The 16250-nt window shown below is 39.6% G+C and overlaps 1 protein-coding gene across 1 annotated transcript in view; it reads right to left on the reverse strand.

Moving 5' to 3' along the window:
* The window catches only part of RYR2 (ryanodine receptor 2 (cardiac)), a 620934-nt gene that overhangs the window by 343916 nt on the left and 260768 nt on the right, over positions 1-16250 (reverse strand). The window contains 1 exon segment of the mRNA XM_011976391.1: positions 14971-15074. Within this exon segment, the coding sequence (XP_011831781.1) occupies positions 14971-15074 (104 nt within the window).

The raw sequence follows: 16250 nt of genomic DNA on the forward strand, positions 1-16250 counted from the left end.
TTATTTTGAGAGGAGTTTTGCTCTTGTCACCCAGGCTGGAGTGCAATGGTGTGATCTCGGCTCACTGCAACCTCCACCTCCCAGGTTCAAGCGATTCTCCTGCCCCAGCCTCTCAAGTAGCTGGGATTGCAGATGCCCACCGCCATGCCCAGCTAATTTTTGTATTTTTAGTAGAGATTGGGTTTCACCATGTTGACCAGGCTGGTCTCGAACTCCTGACTTCAGGTGATTCACCCGCCTTGGCCTCCCACAGTACTGGGATTACAGATGTGAGCCACCAAGCCCGTCCAAGACATCATTATCAGGTCAGGCATTGAGACTAGCTTGGCCAACATGCTGAAACCCCGTTTACAGTAAAACTACAAAAATTAGCTGGGCATGGTGGTGGGCACCTGTAATCCCAGCTACTCAGGAGGCTGTGGCAGGAGAATTGCTTGAACCTGGGAGGTGAGTTTGCAGTGAGCCGAGATCACGCCACCACACTCCAACCTGGGCAACAGAGCAAGACTCTGTCTCAAAAAAGAAAACCCAAAAAACAACAACAACAAAACAACTGCACTCACATGTTCATCGCAGCACTATTTACAATAGCAAAGTCATGGACTCAGCTTAAGTATCTGTCAACTGTTAACTACAAAAAGAAAATATGGTACATGTACACCATGGAAGACTATGCAGCCATGACAATGAATGAAATCATGTCCTTCTTGCAGCAACATGGATAAAGTTGGAGGCCATTATCCTCATGATTTAACAGAAAATTAAATCTTATAAACAGAAAAGCACTCTCATTTATAAGTGGGGGCCAAGCAAAGTGGATACACAGAGATATAAAGATGGAAATAATAGATAGTAAGGACTTCAAAGCAGAGAGCAGGAGGGGAGAGAGTATTGAAAAATTACCTGTCAAGTACAACGTTCACTATTTGGGTAATGGGTTGATTAGAAGCCAAATCCCCACCATTATACCTACGTAACAATATACATAGGCAAATACCAATGTAACTGTGTACACAGTAATATACCCATATAACAAACATGCACATGTACCCTCTGATTCTAAAATTAAATTAAATACAAAAACATATTTTTTAAAAAATATGCTGCACTTTAAGTAAATCAGACTACCGTCCAGAAGGGACTGGTCTCAACAGAAAAAAAGACACTGACCTTCCTTGAGCAAAAGGGAATTTTGCCAGCAGCCTGCCAATTCTTTAAGGAATTTCTCTCTGTATATATCTGTGTGTATATATATACGTGTGTGTGTGCCGAGGGAATGACACTTATGTGAATGGACTAGGAGCTGCTGAAGGTTATTCTGCAGAATAGCAAAGTTAGAAGTCATCAGGTAGAAAATGCACTTTTTAGAGGCTGATTATTTTCATTTTTATTAAATTTATAGAGCTGCATGACTAGCAGCACAATCTAGCTTTGCACCGTTTCCACCAGACCATGAGGTCCCCCATGCGTGCTGCAGTCATTTCTCACTCTCACCTCCAGACAGCCCCTAAGCTACGTTATGTCTCTATCAATTTGCCTGTTTGGGGCATTTCATGGAACAGAATTATACAATACGGAGCCTTCTGTGTTTGGCTCCTTCCACTTGGCATAAAGTTTTTCAGGTTGATCCATGTTGGAGTATGTGGCAGTAGCTTGTTTCCTTTTATTGCTGAATAATATGCCATTGTAATACTGGATCACATTTTATCTGTTCCTTAGTTGAACATTTGCACTGTTTCCAGTTCTTGGCTCTTATGAAGAATGCTTTTGTGAACATTTATGTGTAAATCTTTGCAGGGACATAAGCTTTTATTTCTCTTGGGTAGACGTATAGGAGTACAATTGCTGGGCTATGGTAAATTTATATTTAACTTTTTAAGAAACTTCCCAACTATTTCCCAAAGTGGTGGCACCATTTTACGTTGCCAGCAGTAATACATGTGGGTTTCAGTTTTCCTATAGCTTCACCAACACTTGGTATGTCTGTCTAAAAATTATAGCCATTTTATTGTGTGTGAGGTAGTATCTTATTACGGTTTTAATTTGTATTTTTCTGACTGATAATGGGTAACATCCTTGATTGCACTTTACTAGCCATCTGTGTATCTTCTTTGGTAAAGTATTTTGCCAATATTTGCCTTTTTTTTTTTTTTTTTTTAGACGGAGTCTTGCTCTGCCACTCAGGCAGGAGTGCAGTGGCGATCTCAGCTCACGGCAACCTCTTTCTCCCAGGTTCAAGGAATTCTCCTGCCTCAGCCTCCCGAGCAGCTGGGATTACAGGCGCCTGCCACCACGTGAGGCTACTTTTTTGTATTTTTAGTAGAGATGGAGTTTCACCACGTTGGCCAGGCTGGTTTCGAACTGCAGACCTCAAGTGGTCCACCCAACTCGGCCTCCCAAAGCGCTGGGATTATAGGTGTGAGTCACCACGCCCAGCTGTTTTGCCAATTTTTAAATCAGGTTTTGTGTATTCTTATTATTGAGTTATAAGACGTCTATATATATTCTGGATACAAGTCCTTTGTTAGGATTGGTATAAGTTACTACAAATCCTATTAATAGAATTGTGCATGATTCACAGACGTTCTCTCCCAGCTGGTGGCCTGTCTCTTCATTTTCTTAATGACTTCTTTTGAAGTACAGAAAGTTTTACTTTTAATTAACTCCAATGGATGGACTGTTTTCTTCAATAGATCATGTTTTGGATATTATATCTAAGTACTCAGTGCCTAATCGGAGGAGGTTTTAAAATCGGAGTGATAGATTATATTTAAAATATATTTATTAACACCACAACCATATCAAGTTCTTTGTTTGAATGAAAAGTGTTTAGTTTCTGTATCGTCTTTATTTAACCACTTTATTTGATGATTTAACACTGTTTAACTCTTTTTTTTTTTAAGTCTGCTGAAGGATGGTGAGAGAAAGAGCACACTACAAGTTGGAACTGCAAAGCTGATAGAAAGGTTAGAAAAGCACAAAATAAGGGAAGCAAGAAAGGATTAGTTGGGAGTGGGTTCTTGGCCTTACATGCATTCAGCAAATATTTACTACTAGATTAAGCAGCAGGGATCGGTAATGTAGCATTTTAGTACTTAAACTACATAGCTGCAGAAAAGTAAACAGGCTCTTAGAAAGCAAATGTGAGGCACCCTAGATAAGCATTTGGTATGTAAAAACCCAGCTACTGATTGAGTTTTTTATCATTTATTTATTAATCCATTCATTTGATGAATATTTACTGAGCTCTATATAAAATTTGAAAGATGGTAACGAACACCAAGTGAGATGCCTGCTCTCATGAAACATATGGTCTGGTGGAGTACAGAGGCAACCATGTAATTCCCACAAACAGGGAAGGCTTCCATACTGGGAGTACAGAAAGGATGAGTACCTATAGAAGTAAAATTGTTGAGTCAAGGAACTCAGACATGTTCGAAAGAAGTGAACCTGACCTTAGATCTGGCAGGCTTGCCCAAACCACGGCCTGCGGGCTACATGTGGCCTAGGACAGCTCTTTGAATGTGGCCCAACAGAAATTCATAAACTTTCTTAAAATATTATGAGACTTTTTTGTGTGATTTTTAAAATTTAGCTCATCAGCTATTGTTAGTATTACAGTGTATTTTATGTGTGGCCCAAGACAATTCTTCTTCTGCTATGGCCCAGGGAAGCCAGAAGATTGGACAGCCCTGATTCAAAGGATGAGAGCCAGGCATAGAAAAGAGCATTCCAAGAAGAGGACGTGTGGAAGATCTTGTGGTGGAAGGGAATGCGCGGACAGGCAAGCAACAAAAAGGTCAGTGTGACTGCAAGCAAGAGAAAAAGGGCAGCCTCACTAATAATGAGGCTGGTGAGAGGGGAGGCCACACATTTTGGGATACTTTGGCAAATTAAAGCACCATATTTAACTTAAAAGCCATTAAGGGAATTTTTTTTTATTTTTTTATTTTTATTCTTATTTTTTTTTAAGATGGAGTCTCACTCTGTCACCCAGGTTGGAGTACAGTGCCATGATCTCAGCTCACTGCAACCTCTGCCTCCTGGGTTCAAGCAATTATCCTGCCTCAGCCTCCCAAGCAGCTGGGATTACCGGCACCTGCCACAATGCATGGCTAATTTTTGTAATTTTAGTAGAGACAGGGCTTCACCATGTTAGCTAGGCTGGTCTTGAACTCCTGACCTCAGATGATCCACCTGCCTCAGCCTCCCAAAGTGCTGAGATTACAGGCTCACCTGACCCACCGTGCCCGGCCCCATTAAGGGATTTTAAATAGAAAGATTGACATGGTCATCTAAATGTTTGAAAAGAACACAATGGCTACAAAGTACAGAATAGATAGAGGTGTTATTGCATTCTGTTTGCTAGTATTTTTGTTGAGGATTGCTGTGTCTATGTTAGTCAGGGATATTGGTCTATAGTTTTCTTTTTCGTTGTATGCTTGTCTGGTTTTGGGTGATACTGGCTTCATAGAGCAGTTAGGGAGAATTTCCTCCCCCTTGATTTTGTTGAAACAGTTTCAGGAGGATTAGTATTAGTTCTTTGTATGTTAGGTACAATTCATCTGTAAATCCATCTGATCCTGGGCTTTTAATTGCTGGGACACTTTTCATTACTGACTCAATCTTTTTTATTCTTCTTTTTTGGAGAGAGTCTCACTCTGTTGCCTAGGCTAGAGTGCAGTGGTACAATCCCAGCTCATCACAACCTCTGTCTCTCAGGTTAAAGCAATTCTCCTGCCTCAGCCTCCCAAGCAGCTGGGATTACTGGCGTGCACCACCATACCCGGCTAATTTTTGTATTTTTAATAAAGTCGGGGTTTCACCGTGTTGGCCAGGCTGGTCTGGAACTTCTGACCTCAAGTGATCCACCCACCTCGGCCTCCCAAAGTGCCGGGATTACAGGCGTGAGTCACCGCACCTGGCCACTGATTCAATCTTGCTACTCATTATTGCTCTGTTCAGGTTTTCAATTTCTTCCTGGTTCAGTCTTGGGAGGGAGGCTGTGTGTTTTTAGGAATTAAGTGGGTTTTATATCAGGAACACAAGCATGGTTCAACATCTGTAAATCAATAAATGTGGTATGTCGCATAAACAGAACCAACAACAAATACCATATGAGCATCTCAACAGATGCAGAAAAAGCATTTGATAAAATTCAGCATCATTTCATAATAAGAACTCTCAATAAACAAGGGATAGAAGGAACATACCGCAAAATACCAAAGGCCATATATGACAGTCCCACAGGTAACATTATGCTGAATGGGGAAAGTTAAAAACTTTTCCTCTAAGAACTGGAACAAAACAAGGATATTTTCTTTCACCACTACTATTCATTACAGTACTGGAAGACCTAGCCAGAGCAGTCAGGCAGTGGAAAGAAATAAATGGCATCTAAACTGGAAAAACTGAAGTCTAATTATCCTTGTTTGCTGACAATTTGATCTTATGTCAAGAAAAACCTAAGGACGCCACGAAAAACTCTTATTTGATACATGAATTCAGTAAAGTTGCAGTATGTAAACTCAATGTACAAAAATTGGCAGCATATCTCTAGACCAGTAACAATCTAACGAAGAAACAAATCAAGGAGGCAATCCTAGTTACAATATCCACATAAAAATTAAAATACCTAATTGAAATACCTAAAATACCTAATTAAAATATATTTAACCAAGGAGGCGGAAGATCTGTACAAGAGAAAGTACAAAACAATGACGAAAGAAATTATAGATGATGCAAACAAACAGAAAAACAGCCCACGATCAAGAATCTGAACAATTAGTGTTAAAATGACGATACTGCCCAAAGCAATCCATAAATTCAGTGCAACTCATATCAAAATACCAATGTCATTTTTCACAGAATTAGGGAAAAAAATTCTAAAATTCAAATGGAACAAAAAAGAGCCCAAAGAGCCAAACAAATTCTGAGGGGGACAAAAAGGAGGCATCATATTACCTGACTTAAAATTTTATTATAAGGCTATAGCAACCAACACAGCATGGTATTGGTGTAAAAACAGACAAATAGATCAATGGAACAGAATAGAGAACCCAGAAATAAAGCTACATATTTACAGCCATATTTGTTGGCGTTCACAAAGCCAACAAGAGCATACATTGGAGAAAGGATACACTCTTCAATAAATGTTGCTGGGAAAACTGGATGGCCACATGCAGAAGAGTAAAACTGGCCCCTATCTCTCACCACATACAAAAATTAACTCAAGATGGGTTAAGACTTAAACAAAAGACTCAAAATTATAAAAATACTAGAAGAAAATCTAGGGAAAACTCTTCTGAACATTGGTCTAGGCAAATAATTTATGACTAAGACCTCAAAAACCCAGGCAACAAAAACAAAAATAGACAAACAAGACCTATTTAAACTAATAAGCTTCTGCACAGTGAAGGAAAATCAACAGAGTGAAGAGACAACCTGCAGAATGCAAGAAAATATTTGCAAACAATTCATCTGACATCAAACTACTCATTCATCCAGAATATGCAAGAAACAAACAATTCAACAACAAGAAAAGCATCAAATAGTCTCATTAAAAAGTGGGCAAAGGACATAAATAGACATTTTTCAAACGAAGACATATAAATGGCTAACAAGTATATGAGAAAATGTTGAACATCACTAATCATCAGAGAAACGCAAACTAAAACCAAGATGAGATATCGTCCTACACCAGTCAGAATAGCTATTATTAAAAATGCAAACAACAAACAAACAAAAAACAGACATTGGCGAGGATGCAGAGAAAAGGGAACTCTTATGCACTGTTGGTGGGAATGTAAATTAGTACAGCCTCTATGAAAAAATAGTATAGAAACTTATCAAGGAACTAAAAATAAAACTACCATTTGATCCAGCTATCCTACTATTGGATATCTACCCAAAGGAAAAGAAATCGATATACCAAAAAGACACCTGCACTTGTATGTTTATTGCCGCACTATTCATATCAGTAAAGAAACGGAAGGAACCTAAGTGTACATCAATGGATGAATGGATACAGAAAATGTGGCATAAATACGTAATGGACTATTATTCAGCAGTAAAGAAGAATGAAATCATGTATTTTGTAGCAACATGATTAGAATTGGGGTCATTATTTTAACTGAAATAAGCTAGACCCAGAAAGGCAAATACCCACGTTCTCATTCATAAGTGGGTATTAAAAAAAATCTGTACACATGAACATAGAGAGTGGAATGACAGTGAATGGAGACTTGAAAGAGTGAGGGGATTGGAAGGGAGTAGATGATGAGAAATTACTTAATGGGCGCAATACACATTAACTGGGTGATGGATACCCTCAAAGTCCTGACTTTTGTTACTTTATGCATGTAACAAAATTGCACATGTAGCCTGTAAATTTGTACAATTTTTAAAAAGGCAAAAAAAAAAAAAAAAAGGATAGAAAAGAGAGCATCTAGGGTGTATTTCAATTGGATCTGTTGGGAGGATATTATAATTTCACATGAGAAATAATGGTAGCTTAGACTAGGTTAGTAAAGGGTGGCAATCATGTTGGAGCTGATGATGTGGTGATAGTAACATTAGCAATGGAAAAAAATAAAGAAGTCGATGGATTAAAAGATCAATAGAAAGCCATGGGTGAAGGGAAGGGATATGTCCAGGATGACTCCCAGATATCTGAGTTGTGTTCTGGGGGACACTTAACACAACAAGGGAAGGAAACTGAAAGAAGCCTGAGATTTGAAAGTATAAAAAAGTCACAAAGTTTGAGGTACATTTGCAATATCTAAGCAAGTTGGCATCTGAGAATGTTATGTGCTGGATACCTTTTTAGGACAAGGCACATGATTGTGAATTTTTAAAAAAATTCATGCTATGGACTTCGGGTGATAATAATGTGTCAATGTAGGTTCATCAATTGTTATACATGTACCATTCTGTTAAGGGCAGCTGCCTGTGGAAACAGGGGGCATATGAAAAGTCTCTGTATCTTCCCTTTAACTTTGCTGAGATCCTAAAACTGCTCTAAAAAATAAAGTTTTTTTGTTTGTTTGTTTGTTTTTAATTATAGTTCCTGACTTCGTGGAGCTTACACTCTAGAACAAGCTTTTCCAGTCCACAGCCCAGGATGGCTTTGAATGTGGCCCAACAGAAATTCATAAACTTTCCTAAAACATTATGAGATGTTTTTGTGATTTTTGTTTTAGTTCATCAGCTATCATTAGTGTTAGTGTATTTTGTGTGTGGCCCAACGTAATTCTTCTTCCAATGTGGCCCAGGGAAGTCAAAAAATTGGACACCGCTGGTCTAGAAGGGAAGACAAGTATTAAATAACCTCAGAAAGTGGTATTACAAATTGTGGTGAGAGTTATAAAAACACTATCAGGTGTTATAAAGGAAGTGAAGGAAGTGGTGAGGAAATTCTTATCAGGGAAGTGATATTTAGATGAAGACCTGAGGGATGAGTAGCAAGGAGCTCCTTTAAGGATGAAATGAAGAATTTTCCAGGCAAAGGGAACAGAATAGGTGAGGCAGGAAAAAGTTTAACTCATTACCAGGAAGAGACCATGAGGGCTGGAACATAAGGAACAAGGCAAAGTCAAAGATTGGTGCAAGGCATGATGACAAACAGGAGGTGTCAAATTGTCTGGGTCCTGCATACACTTGTGAAGACATCAGACTCCATTCAAGTTCCATGGGAAGCCATTGAGCAGCTTCAAGCAACATATGAATGAAAGCATGTGTGTGTATGAACTCAGGTTGCTGTGTTTAGAATAAAGAAGGCAAGTGGGAGGACCAGGTAGGAGATGGCAATGGTAGTCTGGGTGACAGATGATGGTGGCTTGGACCAGAGTGACTGCTGTGGAAAGGGAGGATGGGGGAAGAGTGATATATACTTGGGAGGACCTGATTTTGGGTTAGAAGTAGGAATGAAACAAAGGGAAGAGTTAAAGGTGATTCCCAGGTTCCTTGTCTGTGTAGCAGGATGAATAGCTACACATGTTGAAAGTCTCAATGGACTCCTAAATGCAAATACAGGGGACATAAGGCTATACAGATCTAGGGCGCTTCTGATGCATCCAGGGGAAAATGTCAATGGAATGATAGGACATACAATTCTGTCACTCAGAGCAGATGTCTGGGGTAGAGATGGACATTTGGGGAGGTATCAGCACCTGTGTGGTAATTAAGTCATGGAGCGGTGAGAACACCTTCAGAGAGTTTGCACACTGAGAAGAAATGGCCCAGGACTGAACATAAAGATTCACAACATTTAGAACTTGGGAAGATTGACTGGGTGCAGTGGTTCACACCTGTAATCCCAGCACTCTGGGAGGCCGAAGCGGGTGGATCACCTGAGGCCACGGGTTTGAGACCAGCCTGGTCAACAAGGCAAAACCCCATCTCTACTAAAAAATACAAATGAAAAAACAACCAGAGGTGGTGGCAGGTGCCTGTAATCCCAGCTACTTGGGAGGCTGAGGCAGGAGAATTGCTTGAACCTGGGAGACAGAGGTTGCAGTGAGCTGAGATCACACAACTGCACTCCAGCCTAGGCAACAGAGCGAGACTCCTTCAAATAAATAAGTAAGTAAGTAGGGAAGATTGTTACCAGCAAGAAACCAAAAAGAAGAAAGAGGAGGAGGAGGAGGAGGAAGAGACAGAAAAAAGAGAAGGAGAAAGATAAGGAGGAAGAGACAGAAAAAGGAGAAAGAGAAAGATAAGGAGAAGAAGAGGAGGAAAAAGGAGAAGAGGGAGGAGAAGAAGAAAAGTGAGAAGGAGAAGAGCAAGAAGGAGAAGAGGAAGAAGGAGAAGGAGAAGAGGGAAGAGGAAGGAAGAGAAGAGAGGAGAAGAGGGAAGAGGAGAAGGAAAAGAAGAGGAGGAAGGAGAAGAGGGAGGAGAAAAGGAGGGAGGAGAAGGAGGAAGGAGGAGGAGGAGGAGGAAGGAGGAGGAGGAGGAGGAAGGAAGAGAAGGAGGAGGAGGGGAGGGAAGGAAGGAAGGAAGGAAGGACAAAATGGGAGGGCAGGGGAGAGGAAGGGATGGGTGAGGAAGGGAGGGGAGGGAGCGGGAGGAGGAAGAGGAAAAGAGGTATGAGAAACTAACTTGCTGTCTTGGACAAAAATTCCACCTCTCCCCTTATCAGTTATTTGTCTCCCTTCCATATTGCTTTCCTCCCCATCCCTGTGTCCTGGGTCCCTACTATTCGTCCCACCCTTTGCCACATACATACACAAGCACACTACATCATCTAAAAATAATTTTCAGGAAAAATACTTGGCTGGGGAAAAAATATCATTGTAGTGTCACTATATTTTTGCTAACTTCCAAAGAAATAAATTCTATGAATGTGTATTATACATTGATTAAAAATCCTTAAATCAATTATTTCTAAAATGTGAACTGTTTATTCAGAAACTAAGATCTGAAATTTGGAAAATAATAAAAACTAAACAAGAAATTGAACCTTTGGTAACACTGATCACATTTGAGGGGCATCTGGCAGGCATGATCCGCCAAGCTGTGCTGTTCTGAGAGTGTCCCAATTTTGCAGTACTGTGCAATACACAGATGATGATGATGGAAGTCTAAAGTAAGTTGTCATTGTCAACAATTTACGTTAAAAAATCACAGAAACAGCACCCAAAATTCATATTTCATTAAATCACTCCTCAACCTGAAATAAGGGATATTCTGGAATAATTTCTTGCTTATTTGTTATTTGGAACTTCTAAAGATTTAAACAAATGAAGCTGTTCACCCTCCCACGATATATTTATTAAACAAACAAACAAAAAAACCTACACTATGCTTCCTCTGTCAGACATATGTTGTTAAAGGCTTTATCAATATCCTGTTAGTCCCTACAATAACTCCATGAAGAAAATACATTCTGATCCTCATTTTACTAAGGAGAAGAAAACCTAGGGTTCAGGGGAATTGAGTGACTCCAGCAACATTTCTTTGGTGGAACAAGGCCTTAAGTCCAGACAATCCAACTCCAGAGTCTGTGTTCTTACCTACCCTGCTCTGGGGATTGCCAATTAAATAAGTGAATACAGGAAATATAGGAAGACAGTACTGTACTTTCTCTAAATCCCTGGAATTGGGCATGGTACGAATCTTAGAGAAGTATAGGTGTTTTCCCCTAATTCGATTTGTAAATAAATAAATAAAAATCAGTCCATCATAAAACCATATAAACTAGCTGTAAGAAAATCAACAAAGAAATGTTAAGCATTTGCTTGTGAAGAGGGTGATTTACATTCATCAGAGAGAATAAAACCACAGTACGTGCAGTCTGAAGATTAACCAAACCAGCCACCAGCAGCTGGTAGGCATGACACTGGATTACATGTAATAGTCAAAGGCACAACATGCTAAATGCAAATACAGAGATTTCTACAGTCCAGAATGTACTCTCTGCAATAGCTGGCTCAGGTGTCAATTGCTAAAATGATAGGGAACGCACTGCAAATTTAAATTATGTTAGACCATGACCTTTCAATAAAACATTCTGTTGTAAAAGATGAAGAAATAATGAGCTGCCATGAATTACTAAGCTAAATATACAAGCGTCATGTCAAGAGCGCAAAGGAAGATCAGAGATGCTGAATCCAAGTACTCAGGACACACGGCTTGTTATGTATTCTTTATTGCAAGCAAACCTTGTCATTTTTAACCTTTAGGCTTTCAGTTTACTTGATGTGTATATATCACTTCTTCTTTTAAGTTCCTAGTAGAACCTAAGCTCAATCTATGCCTAATATGTTTATTTACAAGACAATCTGCATCCTGGAGGATATAGAGTTATACATCACTTCACAATGGGGATACACTCTGAGAAATGGGTCTTTAGGCGATTTCATCATTATGTGAATATTATAGAGTATACTTGTACAAACCTAGAACATAGAGCCTACTACACACCTAAGTTATACGATAGAGCCTATTGCAGCTAGATTACAAACTTGTACATGTTACTTTACCAAATACTGTAGACAACTGTAACACAATGGTAAGTATTTAGGTATCTAAATATAGAAAAAGTAATGCATTGCACTAGGATGTTAGGACTGCCATGATGTCGTGATAGGAATTTGTCAGCTCCATTGTAATCTCACGGCCACCATCCTATATGCAGTCCATCATTAGGCCAAACACTGTTAGGCAGAGCTCATGACTACACACCTGAGCCCAAATTCTAGAATTTGAAATGAAGTTTAAGTTTTGTGTTCTGGGTCCCTGTTAAAATAATTCCAGTGTAAATAACTCCTTATGACTCTTAACAAAACTGAAACAAGCAAAAAGGACTAAAGTATAGTTTTGTACATAATATAAAAACTTATTAGGATAAGTCATCTATCTGAACAAATCCAGTTCTACAGGGCATCAGGGATGGAAAGAGGACAAGAGTAAAGTTACCGGCTTTGCAAAAATATTCTCTTTACTTTTCTACATCAAAATTTGAAATTATATTTCTTCCTTTATTCCACTGCAGTCCCATTATTCCATCTGCAAAGTTAAGTGGCAAAATCAAGAGGTAAATAGGCAACAATCACTAAAAAGCAAATTTGCCTTTACAGGGTGATATAAAATACAGTAGCTTTTCTCAAAACATGCGCTCAGGCTGGATGCAGTGGCAAGCTCCTTTAGTCCTAGATACCCAGACTGAGGCCAGAGAATCACTTGAACTCAGGAGTTGGAGGCTGCAGTGTGCCATCGTCAAGCCTGTGAATTGCCATTGCTCACCAGCCTGGGCAACATAGTAAGACTCTGGCTCCTTTTAAATTTACTTTTATTACTAGTATTTTTGAGACAGGGTCCTGCTCTGCCATCCGGGTTGGAGTGTAGTGGTGTGATCACAGCTCACTGGAGCCTCAATCTCCCACGCTTAATCCATCCTCCCACCTCAGCCTCCGAGTAGCTGAGACTACAGGTGTGTGCCGTTATGCCCAGATAAGTTTTATATTTTTTGTTGACAGGGGGTCTCACTATGTAGCCCAGGATGGTCTCAAACTCCTGGGCTCAAGCCATCTACTGGTCTTGGCCTCCCAAAGGGCTGGGATTACAGGCATGAGCCACTGTGCCCAGCTGACTTTGGCTCCTTAAAAAACTAAAACAAAACCAAAGATATGTTGCTCAGATAAATAGTCCTCAAAGGTATGCTCTGAAAAGAGGCAGCTATGGTCAAATAAGTTTAGTAAATACCATAAACAGATTTCACCCCAAAGTTCTGAAAAGTCCATCAGCAAAAATTTTGAAATTATTTAACTCTTTGAATTTAGCATGTTTTAAATATATTAAATCAGTGCTTCCCAAATTACTTATGGTGAAGAACTAATTTATTTTTTAATATTCGGTCTATTGTGGTTTCATTTTCTGATATCATGCAATAAAACTGTTAGAGAAAATTGAATTCTCAAAATGAAGACATATAGGCTATGACCTCACATTTCTTAAATTATTAGATTCAATATATGTAAAATTGCTTCCCTAAATTGGTATAGAAGTTCATAAATACTTACTCTTAATATCTTATTTAGTCACAAACCAGTAACAATTTGTGACTGGCCCAGTCCCTGGTCCACAGTCCACATTCTGTGGACCTGTATTGTATCAGATCACTATCGGGAGAATCCACTCCCAATAGTTACATGAGTTCTGTTCTATTTCCTAAGTGTCTTGGCTGGTTTGAGAAATAAAGGGAAAGAGCACAAGAGAAATTTAAAGCTGGGTGTCCAGGGCAGACATCACATGTCGGCAGGATCCATGATGCTCTCCGAGCCGTAAAACCAGCAAGTTTTTATTAGCAATTTTCAAAAGGGGAGGGAGTGCACGAATAGGGTGTGGGTCACAGAGATCACAGACTTCACAAGGTAATAAAATATCACAAAGCAAATGGAGGCAGGGTGAGATCACAGGACCACCGGATGGGGCAAAATTAAAACTGCTAATGAAGTTTCGGGCATGCATTGCCATTGATAACATCTTATCAGGAAACAGGGTTTGAGAGTAGACAATCTGTCTGACCAAAATGTATTACGTGGGAATTTTCCTCATCCTAATAAACCTGCAAGCGCTACAGGAGACTGGGGCTTATTTTGTCCCTTCGGCTTCGACCACAAAAGACGGTATGCCTTGAGGGGGCCGTCTACAAACCTACCCTCAGGGTGCATTCTCTTTCTCAGGGATGTTCCTTGCTGAGAAAAAGAATTCAGCGATATTTCTCCTATTTGCTTTTGAAAGAGGAGAAATATGGCTCTGTTCTGTCCGGCTCACTGGTGGCCAGAAGTCTTATCTCTGGTGTTCCCCGAGCATTGCTGTTATCCTGCAAGATGCCCAGATTTCATATTGTTCAAACATACATGCTCTACAAACAATTCGTGCAGTTGACACAATCATCACAGGGTTCTGAGGCGACATTTATCCTCCCCAGTTTACGAAGAAGATGATGGGATTAAGAGATTAAAGTAAAAACAGGCTTACGAAATCACAAGGGTATTGACTGGAGAAGTGATAAGTGTCCATGAAATCTTCACAATTTATGTTCAGAGATTACAGTAAAGACAGGCGTAAGAAATTATAAAAGTATTAATTTGGGGAACTAATAAATATCCATGATATCTTCACAATTTATGTTCTTCTGTCACAGCTTCAGCCGGTCCCTCCATTCGGGGTCCCTGACTTCCCGCAACAGATCACAAAATCCTCATCATCCATAATTCCCATAAACATCTGTAGGACACCCTTTGCGAAATACTGATGTAGAACAAAAGGACATAAATGAACAAGGTCAAAGTCTTATTCCCAACAAATACTGATCCAATCCACTTATGCATTATCAAAAGTTCTAGCTGCAATTAAAAATCACTTCACAGTTGAATTAACATATAACATCGACACCTGTTTTTGTGTTTTGGTTTTTGTGTTTTTTGGAAACACAGACTGGAAAATAGAAAAAGTTAAGAAACTCACTTCAGGGTCTCAAGCGACATTTGTAAGTTGTAATTGCGCTCCTGTTCAGGCAGCTTGGAGAACTCCACCAGGCATGGGTGCTGTCTCTTGTTGTCATCTCTAACCTGAAACAGGACAGGAAATTGACATATAATAGTCTCCAACGCCAGGCAATAGCAATGGAATTCAACTGTGTAGCGGAAAGTGGAGGCGGAAGGCAAGAAGGAACACCCAGATCATCAACCCCTCAAAGCTGCCCCCACAACCTCTCAGGTGCAGTGAATATCTGAGGTCACTGGTAGAAGCTGGAATTATCTTCATTCCTTCCCTTCTGTTTGGCAGAGCTTCCATGAGCCCCCACCATGCAGACTCCTACCCCAGATTCCCACAGGCTCACTCACTCAGCTCCTTGTAGCATTTGCTTATATCTTACTTTCTCAGCGAGGTTTACCCCGCCCAATTGCCTAATTAGGACAGTCTGCCTGCCCACCTTACTCTTTTTTTTTTTTTTTTTTTGTCCATACACCTTCTAACAGATTGGATTTATTGAGTTATGGGGCTATTGTGTGTCTCCCTGAATTAGAAGATCAAAAATGCAAAGATTTTGGTCTCTTTTGTTCTTTGATGTGTCCCAAACACCTTAAACATTCCTGGTACGTCCTGGGTACTTGACACATGTTTTATAAATTGAAATAAATCTGTGTAAGAAGGGTGTGGTAACGACTTTGTTTTAATTCGTAGTAATTTTCCTGTATAGAACGAAACTGATTACAGACATCAATTAACGACAGGACTGACTGACATAAACACTTTGAGGTGGCTCTTGCTGTTCATTTTACCCCCTGCACATTACTCTCGATCTCACAAATTACCCTACTACCTTCACAAAATTCAGTAGCATCATATGCAGGTGGTTTTTATATTAATCCTTGAAGCTGTATATTAGCAATCACATTAAACTAAATGCAAGGTTTTAGGAATGAATTACTGAGAAAGATGTTCTCTCTCCTTGCATTAGTAATTAGGTTTGTTATCTTCTCAAAGACCTAAATTGCATCAGCATTAATGCTATGGCAGCACCTAGATGGCAACCCACATGCTGTCAGGGAACAAATTACTTCATGAGCATCATTACCAGGTCCTATAAATGCTACACAAGAAGTACACAAACATGAGTGAGTTTTTTTCAAGTCTTCAGCAGTCACCAAGTTAGAAACGATGTATTTATTCCTTTCCTTCTGGTCATCATTACAAATGAACAAGACTTATATAGAATCATATATTAGGTATACTTATTTAAT

The sequence above is a fragment of the Mandrillus leucophaeus genome, unplaced genomic scaffold (assembly GCF_000951045.1).
Source record: "Mandrillus leucophaeus isolate KB7577 unplaced genomic scaffold, Mleu.le_1.0 Scaffold165, whole genome shotgun sequence".
Classification (NCBI taxonomy): Eukaryota; Metazoa; Chordata; class Mammalia; order Primates; family Cercopithecidae; genus Mandrillus; species Mandrillus leucophaeus.